General features: G+C 45.3%; 1 protein-coding gene across 1 annotated transcript in view; it reads right to left on the reverse strand.

The window, feature by feature from the left end:
- The window catches only part of ENTREP2 (endosomal transmembrane epsin interactor 2), a 450,066-nt gene that overhangs the window by 3,918 nt on the left and 420,480 nt on the right, over positions 1-25,668 (reverse strand). Inside the window, exons 6-9 of the mRNA XM_081291850.1 lie at positions 14,169-14,329; positions 13,482-13,617; positions 6,198-6,273; positions 1,106-1,321 (exon numbers count right to left, since the gene is read on the reverse strand). Coding sequence (XP_081147976.1) covers positions 1,106-1,321; positions 6,198-6,273; positions 13,482-13,617; positions 14,169-14,329 — 589 coding nt within the window. The remainder of the gene's footprint in view (positions 1-1,105; positions 1,322-6,197; positions 6,274-13,481; positions 13,618-14,168; positions 14,330-25,668) is intronic.

Consider the following 25,668-nt stretch of genomic DNA (forward strand, 5'->3'; position numbering starts at 1 on the left):
GAGGGCCACATCCTGAACACATCCCTGAGTCCCCCCAAGTGCATAGGATTGTCCCCCAATCCTCAGTGAGTGACTGTGGGCATGGAGGCTCAGGGGTTGGCCCTCACAGGGCAGAGGGAAGCTGAGAAGCTCTGAATGAACTAGCAGAGCTGGACTTTTTCAGGAAATTCAGATGGAATGTTCTTATGTAAGCCAGCAACTGCATGTGGGAGGGAAGGATAAAGAGAGGTGGAGAGAACCCATTACAAAGTGCAAAATAAGACATTTCAACCAGAAGGATGCTTCCAGGCTTGACTGGTGTGGCTTCCTGGTTCCTTTTCAGGATTTCTTTCTTCTTTGGCTGGATGAACTCTAGGCTATTTGGGGGTCCACTGGACAAGACCACTGAGACAAAACAGGTGCAGTCATACTGGGACTTCTTCCTTCACAGCCATTTTTGAAAATCTTCTGACTGTGATGGAACCATAGTCAAAAGGCACACCAATCTTTACTGACACTATGTAGGCCTTCCCATAGCAACGAGGATGGGCATGGGTTCTCCCACATCAGGGGCCATAAGACTTCTGAGGGAGCCTGTGTGAAATGTAAGTCCCACAGGGCTGTGGACATTGGGACTGTGTCTTACACAGTCTTACAGCCCAGGCTGGTGTCCACTCGCACAGTCATACAGGGACTCCACTCACACTCTAGACTGCATGTGGAAGACTACCAAGGGGGCCATAAAGTGCTGCTGAGAACAAATTTGGGTCTGCCCCAGACTCCAGGCAGAGGACATGCCACTTACCCACAGACTTCACCTGAGGTCCCCTGTCCTAGCCTGAATCTTGACCCTTCCTGGACCCTGGAGCAAGTGTGCAACACTCATAGCTAACCCCAGAGAGGATGACTGCTGGGGGATTCCCATCATTCCAAGCTCTTGCATCCCTCCTCCTCTGCTCACACAGCAGAGGCCCCCAGGCTACCACTACCCACACTCAGCTACAGTCTCAGACATCCAGACTGTGTTCCCCAACTTCCCAGAGCTGAGTCTTCACTTTCAGAGGTTATGAGACTTTCAGTGTCCAGGACACACCCTGGGGACACAGATGGGCTCAGCCAGCCATACCTGCCTCACTGGATGCACAGGAGGTAGGGTCACTGGCAGAGCGGGCCACACGCCCAGGACTTGGCTGTGCCTGCATGCTCACACCTGTAGCCTCCAGGGGGCCTGGGGTAGGTGGCAGGGGCGGTGAGGTGCCTGCAGTGTCGTCGGGGGATGGTTGGCTCGGACCCAGTGAGGTTGCTCCATCTGACGTTGGGAGGCTTGCGCTGCTGGCTGGCACTACAAGAGAATGAGCACAGCATAAATGCAAGTGACCACAGGGCCACCCTGACAGGGACAGCATCTGCCCTTTAAACCCCAAACCTAAATAAATTCTGAAATCTTAGAAGCATGGGAACACTGGACCAGGTGGTCCAACATTGCTGTCTGATGTTGAAAGGTTTGGGGTACCAGATGACCTTTCAAGGAGAATTCTAAGAAGGGGATACAAGGTACTCAGGTCCTCCACACCCCACAAGAGACTAGAAATCAGAGATCAGATACTTGGTCAAAGGATGCTTGATGCGCAGGGACCATTGAAGAGTGAGAATTCTGAGGGAGACCTTGTACACCAGCCAGGCCCTAGGGGCCTGAGAATCTCCCCATTCCAGATAGGAGGTGCAACCTGGGACCTGGAATTCAGCCCCTGGGTCATGCGGGCAGGATAAACCCAACCCACTCAATATCTACCTTGGTTCTCAAAGAAATCCCTGGGCCAGCAGTTTTCACCTTACCTGGGGACAAGTCAAACCTGCAAACTTGGAGCTGGGGGTGCAGCTCAGTGGTAGGGCACTTGCCTAGCATGTGTGAGGCCTTGGGTTCCATCCACAGCACAACACCAAAACACACACAAAAAACCCAAAAAACTAACAAACAAAAATAAGAAAGAAAGAAATTCAAACTCATAGCCAAACAGAATCAGAGACTGTGGGGGTGAGCCTGGCCATCCAGGTGAGAAGAGGCCCTCCATGGAAAGTGGATGCCCTTTAAACTGAGAACTGCTATTCTGGACAAGCAATGCCAGTCAGGTCTTAGCTCCTGCCCCCTTATCCCTCCAAGGCTGGCATCCAGGAGGCAGATGAGATTCTGTGTTCACAAGACCCCCTAGGGACCTGCACAAACATGAAAGCCAGAGTAGTATTGATCTACCTTTTTTGGGGGGTAGGATACTGGGACTTGAGCCCAGTGGCATTTAAGAACTGAGCCCTATATTGCAAAACTCCTCTGAGCCTCAGTGTCTTCACTTGCAAAGTGAACATTATAATGTATCTCTCTCTTAAATAAGCATCCTAAAAGGATAACACATGTAAGTCCTTTACATACATGAAATGCAATAAGTACATGATATTAAGAGGGTGTATTAATAAAACATGGTAAATGATTTCAAGCTTCTGGAGACATGTGAGCAGTTACATGATACATGTTGTTTCTAATAATTAGGAACACCTTTTTCTTCAGTCTCCCATTCTTATTTCAATAAAATTCAAGGCATTCTTACATAGTGGTGGCTGGTTACTGAAAACAATATTGATATTAATGAATGTTTACATGAAAGTTGATTTATTTTGTTTTCTAAGACATAAGCAACTCACATTATCATAAAGAAACATCTTGGTGTATGTTTTTTATTTTGTTATCATGATTTTAGTTCAGCTAGGAGAGATCAGATGTCCATACCAAAGCATTTCTTGAAATATTAGATCAATTAAAATACCCAGTGTATTCCATCCATACATTTTTGTTGAGGTTTTACAGATATATAAAACAAAATAAATGAAAGAAAATATATTTTAAAAAAAGAATGAGCCATAACCCCAGCCCTTTTAATTAATTAATTTATTTTTTATTTTGAGATGGTCTCGATAAATTGCTGAGAGTCTCACTCACTTAGTTGCTGAGACTAACTTTGAACTTGTGATCCTCCTGCCTCAGCCTCCCAAGCTGCTGGGATTACAGGTGTGCACCACCATGCCCAGATCCACATTCTTTTTGAAGTACCAGCTGCCTTCAAGGTTCCCTCTCAGCGTTGGTGTACATACTACAAGATGTGCCGCCTGCTTAGAGACACGTGGTTTGTCACAACAGCCTAGATTCCTCGTGGGAGGCTTTTGGGTGTCTGTTCCTTCCATCCTTTTCTGTGGGAGGCCTCTGTTTCTCTATGTTCCATGTTATCCATTGTCTATGACCTTTTTTCTTGCTGAGGCTTTTGGGGCCACCGCCCCTTTTGGGGGCTAATTTCCTGCTTAGTCCCCACTATCCACTTATGAGGCAATGCCAGGTTACCCCCATTCCATAGAAAGACATGGGCTTAGGGATGGAAGTCAAGAGGTTACATAGCCCCAAGATGTGGAGCTGGGTGGAAGATTCTAGAGTACTCTTGCTTAACCACTACTTCCCTCTTGATAAATGCTTGGGGACAATTTGTAGTCCATTTGGGAAAATAGAAAAATATGAACAGTACCTCACACACTGTATAAAAAAATCTCCAGGAAGATTACCCTTTTATTTTAAAGATACTATAAAAATAGAAGATGAAAACAAATCTACAGCCTTGGAGTGGAGACTCTGTAACATGATAGAAATCCTGAAGGAAAAATTTGAAAACAAAAATAAAACTGTAAACTTGCTTATGGAACAGGATGTCGCTAACAGGGGGTAAAGTAAAGCAGAAACTGAGGGGGTACACCTGTCACAAATAGGAAATATGTGAGCCTTCACATTTTCTTATGTCTTCACTTAACAAATGTTTTCTCTTATAAATCTACAAAAACAAAATCTCAAAAATAAAAACACTGAAAGAGAACATATCAATCAAAATCAGACCTATGACTGGGCAATAAACATAAAAAGTTATAAACATAGAAATTGTGTATGGGTCTTTCACCTGGAAGGGTGACAACGGTCAACAGGAGTGACCATGTCCTGAGGCCTCATATGCTGTTGGTAGATATATAAACTAGTAATATGACCTTTCCAGAATGCAATTTAGCCAATATATTAAAATCTAAAATATATACTACCTTGGACTCAGCAATTTCATTTTCAGGAATTTATCCCAGGACATAATTGAGCAAGTACTCAAAGATGAATAGATCATGTAGAAGGAAAAAAAACATTTTATATGTCATTAGAAAATTTGAATCCCAGAAACTGTATTTATTAATCCAATCAAAACTCCATTTCAAAATTATGTTAATTACATTCATGCCAGCTGATTCCTCTTGATCTCAGTTCTCTTAGCATCAGTGATAATACACTGACTGAGTTTCTTAGGACAAATATGACCTACCTCTGCATACACAGAATTACCAGAAACTTAAAAACCTGTGGTAACACTCCAGGAGAGGCTCCTGCCCCAGACTGCTATGCTCATTTTTGCCCATTCTCACCCGGAGTTGTGTTGTGGGCCTGCTTTGAGGACATCATAATCTAATGGACCTCTAAATTTTTAAACAAAAGACCACGATCATTTTCTTAATTAATGTATAACAATGTATTTATCATATGCAACGGGGTTTTTTTCACTCTTATTAATGTACTTCATTGTTCCCCAGGGTTTCCACTGTTATGAAAAATGTAAACAACCATCTTCATTTGTACTTTTCTTTGCTTGCATTACTCCCCTTGGCCAGCTACAGAATTGAGATCACTACATCTAACAACAAACACATTTTTGGTAAAGTATTTTAGATAAAGAGCCCTAAAAATGGGTGGCCGATGTATTGGATGCCAATCGGTAGTGGCTATGGGTAGTGGCTTCCTGCGGCCTTGCCAGCATCCATTCCTCATCACTACTTTGTTGTTTCAATAGATGGAAAAAAAAAAACCCTTTGAATTTATGAAAAAAATAGAACTAATAAGTTTAGCAAGATGGCAAGATTCAAAGTCATCATACAAGAATGAATCACATTTATATCACACAATCTCACAGATGAACAATGAACAAGCAGAAAAATATTAAAAACTACTTACAATTACAATACCATTTACAGTTAATCTGAAAATATGAAATACTTAACTATACATTAAGTATAAGTTGACCCTCTATATCTATGAGGTCTACCAACTATGAATTTAACCAGCTGTAGATGGAATTTTTTTTTCAATTGTACTGTACACATATAGACTTTTTTTTCTCTTTTTCCCAAACAATACAGTGTAACAGCTATTTATTAGAATTTATTTGGGTTGGATAAATAATCTAGAAATGATTTAAAGTATATGGGAGAATATGTACAAGTTATGTGTAAATACTTTGCCAATTAAATAAGGAACTTGAGCATCCTTGGATTTTGGTACCCAAGAGGGGACCTGGAACCAAAGCCCCACTGTAAACTTAACAGAGCACAGATAGGATTTATATGGTGAAAATTACAAAATGAGAATTAGAGATATACTTTGTACATTTGAAGGCTCAGTGTAGGAAAGATGTCAGCTCTCTCCAAATGGCTCTAGAGGATTGATACAGTTCTTATTGAAATCCCAACAAGGATTTTTGAAGACACAGATAAGCTGATTCTAAAATCTAAAATGGAAAGTGCAGATCCTAGAAGAGCTAAAACAATCTTGTCTTGAAGGATCAAGTCGGGGCACTACTCTTCCAGAGGTATGATCATGAAGACAGTGTAGTGTGGGCGGAGGGGCAGACACACAGATCAAAGACACAGGATAGAGAACCCAGAAACAGACCCACACAACGATGTCCAACTTAATTATGGTGCCATTAAAGTGCAAAAATGAGAAATGGCCTGGAGCAACTGGATATGTACAGGTCATAAAAAGAATCTCAACCCAACCTCACTCCAATGCAGTAGTTAATTACCTGGTGGGAATGATCTTTTCTGCAGCTAAACCTGCTGGACTTATGTGCTTTCTGAGTGCTTCCCAGAGAAAGCGTGAGGTCTTCTAGGAATACTGACTTACTGGATGAAGGTTAGAGGAAAAAATGTGGAGAATTTATATAGTATCAAGGGAAAAGGCTATAGCAAATTCCACCCCTATAATGAGTAAAAAATGGAGAGCAGGAGTAAGAAGAAGAGGAGAGAAGAAAACAGGAGAAAAAGATAGATCCTTGAAAAATAGAAACAGTGCTTCAGATACTAAGAATTAACATTACCTGGTGTGCTGAAGCCAGCAGTGGTGTTTGGGTCCCCGGAGCTAGACTCAGCCACCTGGTGATCAATGCTTGTAACCTTCCGCAAGAAACATAAAGCATCAAGGTGGGTCATCAGTGGGGCTTGGGAACACATCACAACAGCCTCCAGTAACACAGTCAACCCTCTGTATCCACCCATTCCATGGATTCAACCAACCGTGAACTGAAAATATGGAAGAGGAGGGATTCCAGAAAGTTCCAACAAGTAAAACTTGAATTTCTACCTACCAAGTACTATGCTGAATCCATATGAGTAAAACAAGCAGGCATTGTGTTAGACAACATAAGCAGTATAGAGATGATTGAAACTTTGGGGGTGGTTATGGGTTATATGCAATTACTACACCATTTTGTCTAAGGGACTTGCTGGATCATCTGTGGATTTTGGTATCTGAGAGGCATATCCCCTGGAACCAATCCCCTGAGGATACTGAGGAATGATTATACAGATTGGCTTTAAAACCCACCTCTTAGCAAGAAGTATTAAGAGACATGTACATACATGTCCAGTATTCGCCCCTAAATTTATGAGATGGGGGTGTTAAAGTTGTCCTTGCTAAGGACAATCCCATTTCTCTGATCTTTTGTAATAAGAGCACCTTATTGCAACCTGGCATACCCTAAGCCTGCCCACCTACCACTGAAGGGCACTGTTTGGGACCAACAAGAGATACTCAGGATCCTTCAGAGTCACTGTGGGACATAGACAGGCCCTGACTTCGCTTCCACTGCAATTCTGTCACTCACTTTATCTTGTCCTGGCTGCCATAGGACAAATGGTCACCAGATTCATCATGTTTCATGCTGGCATGGTTTGGGCACAGACTGGGCCTTAGATGAATGGTCACATCAGACTCTAGCAAGCTGGCCCTTGGCTCTCTCCCCTTTGCAAGGGGAGGGAGAGGTAGACCCTTGGCTGCCCTCCCTGCCAGGGTCAGGGTCCAGGTCCACACAGGGTGGTGTGCCAGTCTGAATGTGGATCCTGAAGCACAACAGTGATGGCACACCTCAGTGCCATCCGTCCTGGGGGCAAGTAGCTATGCAGCTGGACTCAAATTCAATAGCCACCAAGCTTTGGCAGCTTTCTTCTTGGAGTGACTCCTTTTCTACCCAGAGAGGCCTCAGGGAATAGAAGGAGGAAAGGACAAGCCCCTCAAGTCTTCTCTCTGTCCTCTGTGCAGCATGGTTTCCATGTGGGTGGGCACAGCTGTCCCATCCCTGTTTCAGGACATCCCGGCCCTTCACTGACCTTGTGCTTCAATGTGCTGAACACGACTCGCACGGCACACGGGCACCTCCGTGCACCCCCATGCTAGCTCAGAAAACAATTTCTGATTCCTTGTGTTATTTCAGAATTGCTTTGGGGACACATTTGCAAATAATGAGCTCTGGAGGAGGCTGGGGAAGGTGAGGCAGGCCCCTGTGGCTTGGTCTGATTCCAGCTCAGGTAATTACATTTCTGCCTCCCTCGTTCCCCCGCCATTTCAATCAGAGAGCTGATATTCTTCATCTCTCTTTTCTAAACCAGGCTAGTGCTAAGGCAGGTGGCTGCAGCTGCAGCCTCTGCATCAACACAAAGGGTGTGAGCTGCTTCCTGCTGCGGGGGCTGGGAGGAGGGCTGGGGAGACAGGGAAGAACAGAAAGAGCTGCCTGAGAGAGATACCTACAGGCTTCCTGGGACCCCATCACAGGAGACCTCTCAGCTCTCTCATACTTGTGGGGAGGGAATCAGGTGAGGAATAATTCACACCACCATTCGCATCCACCTTTTTCTTTCATTGTGTTGCTATGTGCCAATAACCAATTTTGGAAATCTCTGCTAGAATCTTCCACTAACACTCTCCCTCTCTCTCTCTCTCTCTCTCTCTCTCTCTCTCTCTCTCACACACACACACACACACACACACACACACGAACAATGCCCTCAAGGTCTGTTTCATTCCATAACTCTCTTACCATATCTAATCTTCTATTTGATTTGTGTGTGTGTGTAGGTGAAAGGTAACTTAGAAACCTGCTGCCTGGAAGGGGAAAAAAAAGAGCTTCCGGTAATAAAGAAATATAAATAAAACAAGAGAAATAAAATACACAGTGGGACAAGGTCAGGAGGAAATTGGATTCGTTTCATATTTTGCAGAAGCAGTACTCACTTCCCTCTGGCTCCCTGCATTCAAGAGCTAGAAAATTTAGTTTTGAGAGGAGACAGCTCCTGGGAGCACATCTATCCCCTGTCGAAGGCAGAGTGCCAAGGGTTTAATTTGAATTTGGTCTTCCCTGATGTCAAAAACCACCTTGCCACACTGAAGCTGTGGGGAAAATAGCTGTTCACTTCACGCAGCATTGTTGATGAACTATAAAAGTAGAAGAAGGTGGACAGGAAATAAATTTGTGGCATGGAACTTAAGTTAAAATTTGAGGTATGTGATAAAGGCTCATAAACAGAAGTCCCTGAAGGAGGTGAGTAGGAGGGCCCATGAAAGAGAGGCTGCATATGTAACTTAAACTGGGACACTCCTGGGCATGCATAACTTAACCTGGGCTTAGAAAATCTCGGGTATGTTATTTTGACCAGTCATTGTAATTGAAAGATCAATTGGCATTCAGGAAAATCACTTAAGTTCCCCTTCATCTTCCTATTAGACAGCTGTGTGACTAACACTGCAAGGAAATCCTGCCCTATTTCTGTAATGAGTTCCTCACTCCTGGGTGAAGTCAGCTATCTAGTACCAGAATTTTGAAGAGCTGTTATTTGGGGGCAATTATCAGCAATCATGGAAAATGTGAGTTACATACTCAAGGCAGTCTTTGGAGACACTGACTTTAAAATGTAGAGGTCATTTCCTTTGAACATATAACTAATGACTTTCAGGGCTTGGAGTTGTTAGTCTTGTAGCCTCATGCTTAGATTTCGCTTCTGCCCGCCATGCTGCCACCAAATATAGCCTCAAAGCACTGTTGGGTCATAAAACCCAGACACCAATCCTCAAAGACACTTCCATAGTTTGATAGCAGGGTGACAACACCTGTACTCAGGCCATTTTGGTGACCTCCTTCCGGTACCTGAAGCTCCCACACCAGCTCCTAGCCATTCCACCTCTGTGCCTTTGACTTGTTGTGCCCTCTGCCTTAATACCCTTTCCTTCCTTCACACCCACACCCCACCCCTACCCAGAAGCCAGGCTCAACTCTCCCTCTGAAGACACAAAGAAGTTTATTTGTCCCTGGGTTCTGTCCCATCCCTGGTTCTATATCCCATGGAGTACTCATGGATAGAAATGGTCCCTGGAACATAACATTATCTTTTAAACAGGAATATCAAACAGATAAATCCTCAGTAACTTTACTGCTGTAGAAAGAAATGCACTCCTTATGAGCTTGCTCAAGAGTACAGTCAGAAGCCACTGAAAAGAACAACATCACTACCGAAGAAGCCAAAGGCAACGTGTGACTGATCCACAGAGGGGAACAGGTCTAAATGAACATCCTTCATCAAGGGTCGCTTTTCTCCCTCAATTAGAAATATCTTCTCACACGTGTGTGGTGGGGCATGTCTACAACCCCAGCTACTCAGGAGACTGAGGTGGGAGGATCGCTTCAGTCTGGGAGTTCCAGGCCAGCCTGGGCAACAGAGAAAGATCTCATCTAAGGAAAAAAAAAAAATCCCAGGAGTACCTTTCTTACCACACAGAGCCACATGATGCTGCTTCACTCTCCTGTCACTCTGTCTTCCTCTTTTTATCCAAACGAGTCCTGATAGGCAATTTATGTGCCATTTGTCCTAACAAGGGGACACAATTAACCTCATCCTTGCCCAGGGAGATGCTTGTGCAGTGAAGGAGGGGGCAGCTCTTCCCTGTCTAATCAGGGGCAATCGGCCACCCTAAGGGAGGGGGCAGCTGGTGATATTGCCATCCCTCTGTGGACGGTAATGGGTTTCATTGACTTCTGGACTCCCGGAGACGTTTGTGGAATTGAAAAGTGCTCCTAGAGCAATAGAATTGGCCTGTGGGCCACAGTGGCCCCTTGATCACCAGTTGCTGTCCTGCTCCCACAGGGGGCAGGCTGTGAGAGAGGCCACACAGACAGACACTCGCCCGGGCTGTTTCTGCAGATAACGTTTGCGTAAGCACTTACGAGCTACAGTTTTTTGAGCTAACGCAAGCTGACGTGAGACAAGGCTTTGACCTTAAAATGCTTCTCACCCAAGTTCTATGAGAGAAATTTCAACATAGAGCATTTCCACTAGTTTCAGAGAATGGTGTCATATAGGTCTTAGAACCGGTATTGTCATCCTCCAGTATAGTCTGTTCGTCAAAGAATGATACACTCAAATCAAAGTTCTTTCTAGCATTCAGAGGCCTTGAAAAGCTGGGGCAGGGGCTGGAGGGGGGGGGCACTCCTGGACAGGGTTCTTATTGTTGAAAAGCAAAGGACTCTGAGCAGAGCAGCATGCCCAGTCCTGCCCCTTTCCACAGCGAGTGCACTTGGGATTGTGAATCATTCCACCCAGTCATCTCTTCTGGAAATAGGAGTCACAGCTGACAAAAGGGAGGATGAGGAAGCCAGCCAAGACTCCCCAACATGGAGCTGCGATTCTGTGATGGTAGCAAGCAGGCTCGTGGTATGGAGCAGAGGATGGCAGAGTTGCCCATCCCTCTCTGAGGCAGCTGGAGAGAATCACATACCCCTGTGCACTTTCAGGGTTTCCAGGTGCGCCTGCCACCCTGACTGGTGCCCCTGATGGTTACAAGGCACAGCTGCCCATCTGCTGCATGCCTCATCAGCTTCCCCCTCTTGCCTTCTTGAGGAATACCCTCCATGGAGGGACCTGCCCTAGCCCCACTGCCCCCTCCTCTGATCTTTTCACATCTGTTTGGTGACATCCTCAAGGCCTTTTATCCACACTCCCCTCTAAGTACCATCCATCTTCTCTTTAGCAAATGTCTTGCAATAGTGATGTATTCCAGCTCTCCAAGTGGGTCCCTGCAACTTCAGGAGTTAAGACCTTGTTTGGAATGCAAATTCTTAGCACACCCTTCTCCTCCAACTAGCTAGTCACTTAGAAATCTTGGGGGCAGCCTTGTGGTGGTGCAGGCCTGTAATCTCAGCGGCTAGGGAGGTTGTGGCAGAGGATCCCGAGTTCAAAGCCAGCCTCAGCAAATTCAAGGCACTAAGCAACTCAGACCCTTCTCTAAATACAAAATAGGGCTGGGGATGTGGCTCAGTGGTCATGTGCCCCTGGGTTCAATCCCCAGTACCAAAAAGAAAGAAAGAAACCCTGAGGATAGGCCCAGCCATCAGGATTTGGTTGATAAGTCCTTGGAGGACTAGAATGCTCAAAGGAATCAAAGAACTAAGACCCATAGCTTCCTACCCCTCCTCATGTCCCAGCCACTCCTCTACCCAGTGCAAACTGGCTCCTGCTCCACCATCGTATCAATACTGCCTGCCAAGATCACCAGCTGGCCCTTGATGGTAAGCCAGGTAGATCCAAGGGTTCAGTCTTTCAAAGCCTCTGGGCAGTCCAGGCCCATCCCTTTCTTTCTGAACTTCTGTTTTCTTCAAATCCAGGCTTTGTGGGATCCCCACTCAGTGCTCTGCTTGTTCTGCAGCCTGTCCTATGGGTGAAGGCCCTTCTGCTACAACATGCAATGGTGTTATTCTGCAGGTTTCTCCCTCTCCTTGAACATCCCCCTCATTTCCAGGCCTCAGTGACCATCTCTGTGGCTAACTCTATTCTCTCTAAGGCTCTAAATTACAGATCCTGCTGCCTAGTGGACACCCACTCAAATGTTCTGATGACCTTGAAATCCAGTGAATCACACCTGGACATCCATGTCCACTCATCTGAGATTAGTCCTGCGTAGCTTTCTTTTTCCTGGATAGATCATTCCCTCTCTTCCTTCCTCCAAGTCTTTGCAAATGTTGAGCGGCATTCCCAGCTCTCTCCTCACCCTTCCCTACCTCATACCCATATGTTCTGAACTCTCAGATCCTCCCTGGACCCCACCCAGGTACAGGCCAGGTGCCTGTGACAAGTGTCCTGCAGTGCACTGAGTGCTTAAGACTTTTATCACAGCCATCAGTCTTCACTGATATTGATGTTAATTATTATTATTATTAATACTATTACTTTTTATTTGGGGGGGGGGGGGTTGAACTCAGGGATATTCAACCACTGAGCCACATCCCCAGCCCAATTTTCACTTTATTTTACAGACAGGGTCTCACTGAGTTGCTTAGTGCCTCGCTTTTTCAGAGGCTGGCTTTGAACTTGATCCCCCTGCTTTATCCTTCTGAGCTGCTGGGATTACAGGTGTGTGCTGTGGCACCTGGCAGAGTTTATGTTTTTATCATAAGTGGGAAGATGAATCACAACAGGAAGGCAGAAACCCATTCAGCTTTAAAGGAAAAAGTTCAAGAGAATCTCTCCATAACTGCAAATTCAGGAATTTCAAGGCCATGATTTGCCTTCTCAATAAAGAGTCCCATTCCCACAGGCAGCGCTCACACAGTAGGTTCTACTCTGCCCACACAAAAGGTTGAAGTCCTTGGCCCAGTCTAGAGGTGCCGTGTGCAGACTGCTGAGCCGCTTGGGGCATTTCAGGCAGCATCTCTTATGCCAGGGTGGGCAAGGGCTCCTGAGGCCAAGTCCGATGCTGAGTTGGCTTGTCAAAAGCCACCCTGAAGGAGAGTCTCTACAGCAAATATTGCCCCCTACAATTGCCAAGAGTGAAAACACTCTCGTTCCCACTAGGTACAGAGTAGGCACAATCTTGTCTTCTCTTCCTGTCCTACCACCACTGGCCTAGCAAAGATGACCTGTTCTAATGGATGTGACGGTCTTTGAGGCTTGTGGGACTGAGGCTGAACTGGGCACTGTCCCACCCTCAGAGGTTCCTCAGGATTGACACCTCCTTGGTCAGTGGATGAGATAAGGTCTGGCACTATGTAGATGTGGACCTTCAGGATGACTAAAGGGCAGGGATGAGAGCTTGGGATGACATCAGGCAGGTCCTGTTCTCTGAATTTATCACCTCATCTATAGCCCAGGGCTAAGAAGACCTCAGGCTTAAAAAAAAAAAGGCTTAAATTAATACAGTTGCACACAGTAGGACAGGATAGTCATGGGTGTTAATCACACATTCCACTGGGCCCCAGGCCCAGTGCTTTCTGAGGACAGGCCAAGGAGGTTTCCTTGAGCACTTCCATAGGAACTGGCCCCACCTGCATCCCCGGCCTCACCTGGCTGGCAGGAGTCTGGCCCACCACGGCCTCGTATGGCGGCGGGAGCTCAGCAGGGTACAGCATGCCAGGGCTGTTGATGGCAACATCATACAAAGTGCTGAATGGAGAGGAAGCAAAGTCCAGGTGGAGGCCCCTGAAAAGGCAGAACCGTCTGTCACATTGTCATTCTCTAAGGAAACAACCCCAACTGCAGATGATTTTCTCAAAGCAATCAGAACACCAATTGTCAAGGTTTCTCCTCATCCAACACTTGTCATGCTTAAAAAATAAAAGCCTGAATCACTGAGCCATTTTACCTTTTGTTTCTCTTTTGGAAAGACATCCACCTTTTCAAGGAACTCTATGGCCCTGTCTATTAAAATAATCAGACCGCTGATGAAATCTTTAATTAAATTTTATATGTTCTATGAATAACTAAACCTTCTGCACATCACAAGAACATTATAGAGCTACTTCTCTCTGCCTGTGCTTTCTTTTTGGTGACATGGCAAAGATACCAATAGAAACTTCTCCTTCTCCCCTTCTCTGTCTAGTTTCTCTTCAAACACACTTTCCGAGGCGTGGTCTTTGTTCTGCTCAGTGTCTCCCCTGAAGGCAAGCAGGCATTTCAACTTTCTCTTCCCCAGGATGGTTTCCTGTCCCAGTGGTTTGGCACTCATCTGGGGCATCGGCAGGTAGACCCACCTCTGGGCCTCAACTGAGGGTGTGCAGGTGTACTCGGGTGGGTAGTAAGGTGGAGGTGGAAGCGGGGGGATGAACTCATCGAAATCCAGCGTCTGATGGAGAACTGTGCCATGGGGAGTCACACAGGCAGGATTGGCAGAATGCAACCTTTGTGGAAAGAACTGGAAAACGGAATCAGAGTTATTTGGGACATCTTGTGTGGCTTGTGTCTAATTAAGCTAATTATACATAAGCTTTAATGATCAGTGTGGAATGTCTGTAATTTAATTTGTCAAGCCATAGCTGCTAAACACACACTTTAAAAGGATTGCTTCGCTCTCATATCTCCCCTTGGAAGCCTCATTACGCCGGTTTCCCATGTTGTTATGTAGTGTGCTCCGCTACACTTTTTCTGGAGAAAAAAATACCATCTGGGAAGTCATTAATATCATCCTTACCACCAATGCTGGCTTCTGTGATTTTACTGTTCAAAGTCTGTAGTGAAATAGATGCTGGTTATCCACAATGTAATCGTGCTTCCCAAAGCATGTTCCTGAGACAATGCTAAATCCTCAAGATGCACCTCCATCAAATCTCTACAGTGAAATATTTTGTGGAAAGAGCTCTGTACGAATGTTCTTCTCAGAACTCTGCAACATGCATCAGTATGTTAAAGGTCCTGATAAGGCTTGTGTTGAAAGATTCACTTCACCGTTTAATCCTTTAACCCAACATTTCTTAAATATTTCATTACACTCCCCATTAGACACAGAACATCTATTATATTTTGCAGTTCCAGGGACTCTGCATACCCTGTGAAGAGACCCCTTTATGAGCTCCAGAACATTGTTAAGGCAACCCTGAACAGAGAGATGCTGCGTAAACAAATGGAGCAAAACTCAGAATGAATGCTACATGTCTGGTTTCCATTTCTGAAGTAGAACAAATAATTGCTTTTCTTTTTACCCTAGGTCACCAGAGGCCACCTGTGGCATGGATATGCCTGAGACATTGCTCCATTGATTTCAGTGGAGAGTCTACAGGTGCGAAAGACCCTGGCCTGTCAAGACTCTGTGCTCTGGGACGACCCACTGCATGGCATGTAAAGTAAGGGGAGGGACAGGGTGTAGAGGTAAGAACCCAGAGTCACCCGTAGATGGTCAAGCATAGCAACTCCTTTAGAAAACAATTAAGTCACCAAGCAGTCTAGGAACCTGGGGTCTATACAGTGTTCATGAAGGAGATGACATCTGAATAGGCTTGAAAGACAGGTAGGATTTCAAGGGGTGGGGTTAGAAGATCCTCAGGAGCAAGAACAGTCACAAGCTAGTGAAGGACGTGTTTTAGAATAGCAAGTAGATAAGGCTCTAGAAGTCAATTCTTAATTCTGGGAACACAAGGGAGCCAAAGGAGTTGGGGCTGGGGAACAGCTTGATTGAAGCTGTCAGGTAGGAAATGCCTTCTGGCACCAGAGGTAGGGTGATAGAGGTCAGGACATTAGAACATTTTTGCACAGTACAGGTAAGGTCACAATCCTGAATATGGTCAAATGCTGCAAAATTAGCATGCTCTAGATGGCTGGAGAAAGAATGGGTGGCTATGACAAAACACATAACACGTGAGATTAAAAATGGTTCCTGTGGGTCTTTCTAACCACAGAGCACATTCCTTGCCTTTCCAGCTTGATCTGACCCACAGCTATGTTTGTTTAATTGTCTGAAATAGAGGTAAATCACTAGCTCTGAGCAGCTGAATGTGCATCTGTCGTTCTCTGCCATGGAAAGCTGTTAATCCTTATGCTTAGAGCACAAAGGCTAAGTGACTTGGATGAGGGCAAATGTCCATGAGGTCTAACAAGGAAATACTCTGAATTAGTCTCTATCAGGAATTAGAAAAATCAATAACATACTCAAGAAAAACTAATGAAATGCAAAAGTCCAAACACTTGTCTATTAAAGCCTTAAGTCCACCAGGCATGCGAACAAGCATTTTTAGGAAAGGTGGGAGCTCAAGATGATTCCATTAGGAAGTTTAAATGACTGGATGCTGCCAGACACCAGAGGCCTTATGAATATTAAAGGACAGACTCTGGGCTGGGGGTGTAGCTCAGTGGTAGAGCACTTGCCTAGCATATGCCAGGGCCTGGGTTCAATCCCCAGTACCACCAAATGAAACAAACAAACAAAAACAGACTCTGCATCAGATTTAAGCTCCAGACCCCCTTTCAAGAGGTATGCTGCTGGCCCCATCTTCATGGAAGCAGTTCAGACTGGGCTTGTTTCAAAGGACACTTTTACCTTGGCTCTTCAGCCTTCCCAGCAAGAAGGCTGCAAGTCACACTTGCCCTCTTTCCTCTCTCCCCCACCATCAGCATCTGTTTAATGAGGTTAGGATATGCCTTGCTGCCCAAGGTCACCAGTTCTGTCCTCTGCTTTGAGATGATGGGGCTGGAATTTAGGAGACTACATTTCCCAGACTCCCTTGCCAGCTGGCTCCGCATTATGTTCTGCCAGTAGGGGGCGCTGGAGGGAGCCAAGAGGGAGCAGCAGGAAGGAAGCCACTGTGGTCCTTCCCCTCTTTCCTTCCATTAGGTCCTCCTCCCTTTGGGGTGTGAAAGCTTTCCTAGGTAACTTGCTCCTTGTATTAACTGTGCAGAAATGCCAAGGGCATTTTCTTTTCCTGTTTTATCCACCAGTGGATTTTAGCTTGGGACATGTGCTATATGGACACTGTGGTGCCTCTGCAAAACCCCTGCTCATCTCTCTATACAGAAGCAGCTGACTTCTCTATCTGCTTTGCTTTTCTGCCTCTGGAATTCAGTTTCCATCCTGCTAGCAGAGCTATTTTTAAACCAATGAGGTCAATGCCATTGAAAACTCCTTTTGAATGAAACCTCTGCTCACTGAATCCCATCAAGTTTCCAGCTTCCTAACCAACCAATGTCCAAAAAAAAAAACCCTCCTCATTCTGAACAAACCTGCTTCATCTTTACCAAACACCAAACACATTTTGTTCCCAGTTCCTGGATCCTCAGCTCCCTCTCACCTGGCAACCTGCCTGTTATCTTTCAGGACCAAGCAGAAATGCCTGTGACCCTGGAAAGCCCATCGGTCAGCCCACATCCCCCACACCTGCCTATGTACTATGATATGAGACCTCACATGGGTACTTTTATTGCCAGGTGTAAAGTATGACTGCATCTGGAGGTGGTGGGCAGAAAGGGCACCAAGTCATCTCTTCCAGGTGGTTCTGCTTGCCCTGGGTCATCTGGCCCATGTGGTAACAAAGACCCTCCTGATATGCTCCCATGGCTGCCACTCACATAAAAGGAGCGTGCATCTGAGAGTCTGTCATCCTGTCTTCTCTGGGGAAAGGGATCCCAGCTGTCCTTCTAGACACTCCTGGAAGTGAGGGGTGACCAGAACTGGGCTACCTGGCTTGGGCAACTTGCTAAGATCTGCAGCACAGAGCCCCTCTAATTTGATTCCATCTATACAGCCCAGCATCTGGGATTTGAGGAAAAGCACAAAAAGGTCAAGGGCCTCAGACTGGATAGCAGAGGACTGGTCTTCAGATCCTGACTATCCACTGAGGACCCACACAACAGACAGCATATTATTGACCATGTGAATTTTTTTTTTTTTTGCCTGGCCCCACTGGGACCTGAAAGGGCCATACCAAGAACCATAATTTCTCAGTCACAGACCATATGGTAGTGTCATGTGGCTTAAACAAAGGTTCTCATCATAAGTACTAGCTCTTCTGCCCCCATGCCTCCATCTCCTTCCATAGCGGTATCATGGAAGACACAGTAGACCAGTAGGGCCTGAAGACACGGGTCTGGGATTTCAAGGAACACCTTGGCATTCTGAGCACCCACTTCTCCAGGCCCCAGGACAGGTCTGTGCACCTGTCTTTACTCCCTAGCCTGGCTTCTGACCTGCAGCTACCCTCCCTGCTTCACCGGGAAGCAGAGCAACCTCCCCCAGCCTTCTCACTGCACTCTCTGGAGGGAACATAAAACCTTTGAGATTTTCCAGAAAGACTAAGAGATACAAGAGTAAAGCTCTCTTCCTCTACCCTTCCTTAGACTTAGTAGAAATAGCAGAATTACTACTATAGTAAGAATTTTCTTAATTGATTCCTTATTATCAGCCCACCAGATAAGCTGGTGCTCTTCCTCTATGATTAGACTCTGGGATGGCACCTGCTTACCCTATGACTCCTAATCCCCTGGGTGAGTTCCATGCCAGTCAGGGCCCTAGTCATGTTTTCCTTCACAGGGAAAGGCCAGTTTCAGATAATACAGTAACTGCATAATGACATATGGATGCAGGCAGAAAGAGCTGCTTGTTCTAAGAAAACCAACCTGAATGCTTTGGAAAGACTTGAAAAATCAAAGTAGCTAAGCAGAAACTGCTGCCAAATTAGGTCTTGGCGAGGCAGTTCTAAGAGAGTGAGGAGAATAATAAAAATCACAAAAAATCTAAAGGTGTTCTGCATTCACATTGCTTCCCATGGCTTATCCCACTTTAAAAGAACTGAACCTGGAAATCACAAATCATGCAATTTTCATGAAGCTTATGCGAGAGACACAACTTGACACACCAAATGGACCTAAGACCAAAGGAAAGATCACTTCTCCAAATCACAAGACTGGCAGACAAATGCTTGAAGCATATTTAAATTCAAGGTAAGTCATGTGCATCATTTGCTGAATGTCTGCTTTAACTATTTGCTTAGGTTAATCAGCTGCCCCTTGGTGCTGGTCTGACAGAACAGTAGCATCTGCTACTGAGCCCAGGCTAAAAGGATGGCCACTTTAGATCCAGACAGATGCATTCTCTAAGGGGGTGAACAAAGAATATTCTGGTGAGTATCAATGGGGCTATGTCCCCAAGTGGCCTGCATCCATACCAGCTCTGTGCCCATATTACCACATTACCACAACTGTGGAAGTCACATTCCCTATGTGTAGTTTCTAAAGGAGTTCTACTTTATAAGGCACAAACTTAGAGGTGAGAGAATATGTGACAATAATAGAAGATGAAGTGAACAAGCCAGTGACTGATGGAGATTCATGTAATAGCGGATGATCTTCCTGAGGCTAAAGTGGCTGGCGATGAAGGAAGTGGGGAGGAAAGTAATGTGATGGAAAAATGGGGAAAAATGAGATTATATTTTAAAATAAAACTAAAGAAATGATAGTGTAGACACTTAGGAGGTAAAAAGCCTTTTCTACTAAATTACATCAATAAACTGAATTGTATAATCAGATGATCTATTGCCACTACTTCCACACATTACAGTATCTGAGCTTCATCAATTTTGACAGTAGATGTCCCAGTACATTTCATGTACATATACATTTATCATGTTAGTTTCAACAACTATTAATTATCCCAAAATGCTGATCTATACAAATAAGAAAGGAGTTATGGGTTCTTTGGATGACTATTTCTCAGAGTTCTACATTCTTAACAGCACTAAACTTGTAGCAAAATATGATATGTCTGCTGACTAATCAAACGGAAGAAGGAACCAATGAATGAGAGGGCAAATAAGTGAATAAAACATGAGTGAATATATCAAGTCATTGACACAAACCTGGGACTCTCCTGAGAAACTGTTATAGCTAGAATTGTGTTTTGTTGCATATTCTATTAGCATATGGACCACAGTAGAATTCACATCTAGGGTCTCCACTGCCAACATTCAGGAGCAGCAAGAAGGCTGGGATGTGGCAGTAAGAGTCCAGGGCCACAGGTGTTGCAGGGATGCCAGGCCTGCATAATTGCCCCTTGGGCTCAAATAGGAGGAAATGTTCCTTCTGTGGTAGCCAGAGATCCAGAGCAGGCCCCACAGCTCAGCAGGAGACTGGCTTTCTTTCCCTCAGCCCAGCCTGTCCCCCATGCTGTTCAACAAGAAGGGCCAAGGGTTAGGAGGATCCCACAGGTTCTTTCTGAGAAAAGAAATTAGTGTTAGCTTATCAGGAAAGGATGGCAAGAGGCCTTCTGCACACCAGCTCACAATGTCCTCCCCTATGAGGAGAATGCTCGCCTCATCAATTAGTGCTTTTCACTGTGAAGGTCTCAGGTAAAAACAATATCAGAATGATGGGTTAGGAAAACAGAGTTATACTGAGCTCCCCAAATGAAAATTGGGTCAGAGTGAAGGTGTCAAAATAGAGGAAGATAAAGAACATAGAAATAATGGTAAGCTGTGCATGCTAGATAGAGCTAAAAAGGGCAAATAAATGGAAATGTGATGGGGTGCTGCGATTTCAAGATTAAAGATAATTGAAATAGAAAGGCCATACCATGGGAGAAAGCCTGAAGAATGGAACTAAACATTTTCAATTACCTCAGGAAAACCCAGAAGTTGGCCCTAGTGTAAGAAAGGAAGGAAGTGAATACATTCCAAAGGAAGGAGAGGATAAGAAAAAAGTCAGGCTTGTGAAAGCATATATTAAAAAAAAAAAAAAAAAAAAAAAAACCTCAAGGATGCCAACAAACACCTTCCTTTTGGGTATGAATAGTTCATTGGTAAATGAATAATAGCTACCACAAAAAGGTATTGCAGGACCCCCCAATATACACACACTACAAACATAGTACAATTTATTTTAACTTACAGCCAATGCACACATGTACAAATTTTATTTTAACATATTTAACATAACAAATTTTATTTGTCCATATAATACCAATCATATATGGAGAAATTTCTATAAAGATGCAAACTCCAAAACATCCTCAAAAAGAAGCAGAAAATGTGAACAAGTAAAGAGATTGAGTACATAATAATAATAAAAACTACTCACAAGGAAAAGTACAGCTTAAATTGTTTCCCTGGTGAACTCTACTAAACACTTGGGGAAGAATTAATAACAGTTCTTCAAAAATGTCCTGCCCCACCCATGCAAAAAATGTAAGAGGAGGGGACACACCCAAACCCATTCTATGAGGTCAATATTACTCTGATATCAAAGCCTAGGAACACATACAAATAATTTCATATTATGACCAAGTGGGATTTTTTCTCATGAATACAAAATAGGTTTAACTTCAGAAAATCAATCTATGTAATAAACCTTATCAATAGAATAAAGGAGAAATCAAAAGTGATCATCCCAATAGATGCAGAAAAGCATTTGACAAAATCCAAAATCTTGATATGCATGAAGATGGCGGCGAAGGGAGTGCAGCACCCCAGTGCGCTGTGCCACTGTGCGGGAGAAACACGAGGTGAAACGGCTGAAGGCTACCTTGGTGGGAATCCCCAGTGAAATTGAGGTGCTCCAGAATCTAGAGGACAGATTTCCAGCGGCGCGGGATTCGGCTGCAGGGGCTTGGTGCGGGCGATTTCTCCGCACGGAGGGAAGCAGTACCTGGTCGGCGGACCGCCCTGTGGATGGAGTCTGGGACGCGCCCTAGTTAATTAGCTGCGAGGTACCAGAGCGGGATTACAGCAAAGCGGATTCTGGAGGCTCCTGCCAGTGGCGCACTGGCCGCGCTGAGTGCTGAGTTCCAGCTTTGAAACAGAGGAGAGAACCGGTCCAGTTCGATTCCTGACACCGGTCGGAACACGGAGGAGGACAGCAGCTGCCATCATGGAGAGCTGATGCAATCATCCCTGTTTTCTACTGATCTCAGCTCATTCAACTACGGAACAGGTGATTCCAGGCTGGTATTTGCCTGCGTCGCGCAGACAGATCGCTCAGGCTCAGGACTGGAAAATCTGAGGAGAATACTCTTCAGGCCTCACCCCTGGCAAGGCGGGCGCCGGACTTTGAGCGGCCAGATTCTAGTTCCCTGGGTTGCTTTGGCCCAGGGCGGGAGATCCTTCGGGGACTCCAGGTGGAGGCCAGTTACAAGTGGATTGTGCGCTGAGGAGCGGCGTGGCTCTAACTCCCGGAACAGTTTTGGCCCGGGACTAGGGAACCCGCGGCGACTGCGTCTTTGACCCTGCCCCTGTCTGAGCGTACACTGAGCTGGGAGATGTTGGAGCTGCCAGGCTCGGGCTCCCAGGGCTGCTTGGGCCTGAGGCTAGGGTACCTCTGTGGAGCCTGCTCCTAGCAGAGTGTGGCAGGGATCGGAGAGGCTGGGTTCTGGCTCTCGTGGCTGCTTGAGCCCAGGGCCGCGGAGCCTGCGGGGACCGCGAGCTGAGGCCAGCCACATGTGAAACTTGCGACGAGGGGCAGCGGGACTCTGTCTCCTGGAACAGTTTTGGCCCGGAGCTGGGGAGCCCGCGGGAAGTGCGTCTTAGGCTCTGCTCCCAGCGGAGCATGCACCGAGCAGGGAGAGTCTGGTGCGGCCAGGCTTGGGCACCGAGCAGGGAGAGTCTGGTGCGGCCAGGCTTGGGCTCCCGGGGCTGCTTTGGCCTGGGTTTGGGGAACCCGCGGCGGTTGCCCTGAGGAGCCTGCTCCTAGCAGAAAGTGGTGGGGATCGGAGAGACCGGCTCCTGGCTCCCGAAGCGGCTCTGGCTCAGGGTTGGGGATCCTACAGGGACTGCTTCTTGGTCCGGGTCCTGCTGGGTGCTGCGGGGGCCTGGAGGGCAGAGTGGAGCTGCCTCCTGCGCCCAGAGCAGGCTAAGGGTCCCGCGGGTGTGGTATCGCGACACCCCAACTGCAACTGGGGCCGAGGAGAGTAGCCGCCTACGCCTGGAACAGGACCAGCGATCCGACGGCAGGGTAGCCAAGTCAACCCACTTGGAGTGGAGGCCGTGAAGAGCTGCCGTCTGATCCTGCAAGGTAGGCAGTCCTGCGTCCCACTGGCAGGACAGGCTCGGCAGCCTGCCAGTGTGGTGGACGAGTAGCATCGAGGCAGTCACGTCACACTGGTTGGAGTGGGGGTTAAACAGAGCCGCCGCCAGCGTCCGGAAGGAGCCCAGAGACCCATTGGAGAGGCAGTTAGGTACCCCCACTGGGAGTGGGGGTTGAGCAGAACTGCTGCCCAGGCCCGCAGGGTGGGCAGATCTGAGACCCACCGGCGGAACAGGCTTGGAGGCCGACCAGCGTGGTAGACACGTCACATCAATTGGAGTAGGGGTGGAGAAGAGCTGCTGCCCACATCCGGATCAGGACCAACGATCCGAGGACGTGGTAGGAACGTCACCGCAATTGGAGTGGGGGCAGAGTAGAGCAGCCACCCGTGCCCGCAGGGCGGGCAGACCTACGACCAACCAGCGTAGTGGATAGATCACCCTAATTAGAGGAGGATCACAGCCACTACCCGCCCTACAAGAGAGATATCCCAACTATACAAGAGCAACATAAATAAACAGGGGGAAAAATTTCAAAAACACAAGAGTTTCACCAAGCAGAAAGAAACGCAAGCAACATGAAAAGACAAGGAAAGAAAGGACCACAAGCAATGCAGGTCAACTCAACTCTAGAAGAGGTAATAGCTGCAACAGATGGAATGTCAGATAAAGAGTTCAGGATATACATGCTTCAGATGATCTGGACTCTCAAGGAAGACATGAGACAGCAAAATCAGACAATGAAAGATCACATTGACAAGGAACTACAGAAACAAATCCAGGAAGTAAAAGATCAATTTCACTGGGAGTTAGAAGTAATAAAAAACAAACAAATAGAAATCCTAGAAATGCAGGAAGCAATAAATCAACTTAAAACCTCAATTGACAATACTACCAGCAGAATAGATCACTTAGAAGATAGAACATCAGACAATGAAGACAAAGTATTTCAACTTGAGAAGAACATAGACAGTTCAGCAAGACTGTTAAGAAACCATGAACAGAACATCCAAGAGATATGGGATAACATTAAAAGACCAAACTTAAGAGTCATTGGGATACAGGAGGGCACAGAGCTCCAAACCAGAGGAATGAACAATCTATTCAATGAAATAATACGAGAAAACTTCCCAGACTTGAAGAATGAAACAGAATCCCATATCCTAGAAACCTACAGGACGCCAAAAGTGCAAAATCATAAGAGATCCACACCTAGACACATTATAATGAAGATGCCCAACATACAGAATAAGGAGAGAATTTTAAAAGCTACAAGAGAAAGAAAGCAGATTACATTTAGGGGCAAACCAATCAGGATAACAGCTGATCTCTCAACACAGACTCTGAAAGCTAGAAGATCCTGGAATAACATTTTTCAAACACTGAAAGAAAATGGGCTCCAACCAAGAATCGTGTATCCGGCGAAATTAAGCTTCAGGATGGAAGATGAAATTAAAACCTTTCACGATAAACAAAAGTTAAAAGAATTCGCAGCTAGAAAACCATCTCTTCAAAAAATCCTTGGCAAAACATTACAGGAAGAGGAAACTGAAAATAACATTGAAAACCATCAGTGGGAGGTAGGACAGTAAAGGGGGGAAAGTAATCAAAGAGGAAAACTAATCAGGTTTAGTAACATAAATAAACAAATATGACTGGAGGAACAAACCAAATCTCAATAATAACCCTAAATGTTAATGGCTTAAACTCACCAATTAAGAGACACAGGCTAGTCGAATGGATCACAAAACAAGATCCAACAATATGTTGCCTACAGGAGACGCATTTGATAGGAAAAGATATACATAGACTGAAGGTGAAAGGCTGGGAAAAATCATTCCACTCATATGGACTGCGGAAACAAGCAGGAGTGTCCATACTCATATCAAACAAAATAGATTTCAAGCCAAAGTTAATCAAAAAGGATAAAGAGGGACACTGCATACTGCTCAAGGGAACCATACACCAACAAGACATAACAATCATAAATATATATGCCCCAAACAATGGTGCAGCTACGTTCATCAAGCAAACTCTTCTCAAGTACAAGAGTCTAATAGACCACCATACAATAATCATGGGAGACTTCAACACATCTCTCTCACCACTGGACAGATCTTCCAAACAAAAGTTAAATAAGGAAACTATAGAACTCAACAACACAATTAACAACCTAGACTTAATTGACATATATAGAATATACCACCCAACATCAAGTAGTTACACTTTTTTCTCAGCAGCATATGGATCCTTCACAAAAATAGATCATATATTATGTCACAGGGCAACTCTTAGACAATATAAAGGAGTAGAAATAATACCATGCATCTTATCTGATCATAATGGAATGAAACTGAAAATCAACGATAAAAGAAGGAAGGAAAAATCATGCATCACTTGGAGAATGAACAAAAGGTTACTGAATGATCAATGGGTCATAGAAGACATTAAGGAGGAAATTAAAAACTTCTTAGAGTTAAATGAAATCACAGACACAACATATCGGAATCTATGGGACACATTGAAAGCAGTTTTAAGAGGAAAATTCATTGCTTGGAGCGCATTCTTTAAAAAAAGAAAAAACCAACAAATAAACGATCTCATATATCATCTCAAAATCCTAGAAAAAGAAGAGCAAAATAACAGCAAAAGAAGTAGAAGGCAAGAAATAATTAAAATCAGAGCTGAAATTAATGAAATTGAAACAAAAGAAACAATTGAAAAAATTGACAAAACCAAAAGTTGGTTCTTTGAAAAA

This window comes from Spermophilus citellus (genome assembly GCF_964194105.1).
Source record: "Spermophilus citellus genome assembly, chromosome: 4".
Taxonomy (NCBI): Eukaryota; Metazoa; Chordata; class Mammalia; order Rodentia; family Sciuridae; genus Spermophilus; species Spermophilus citellus.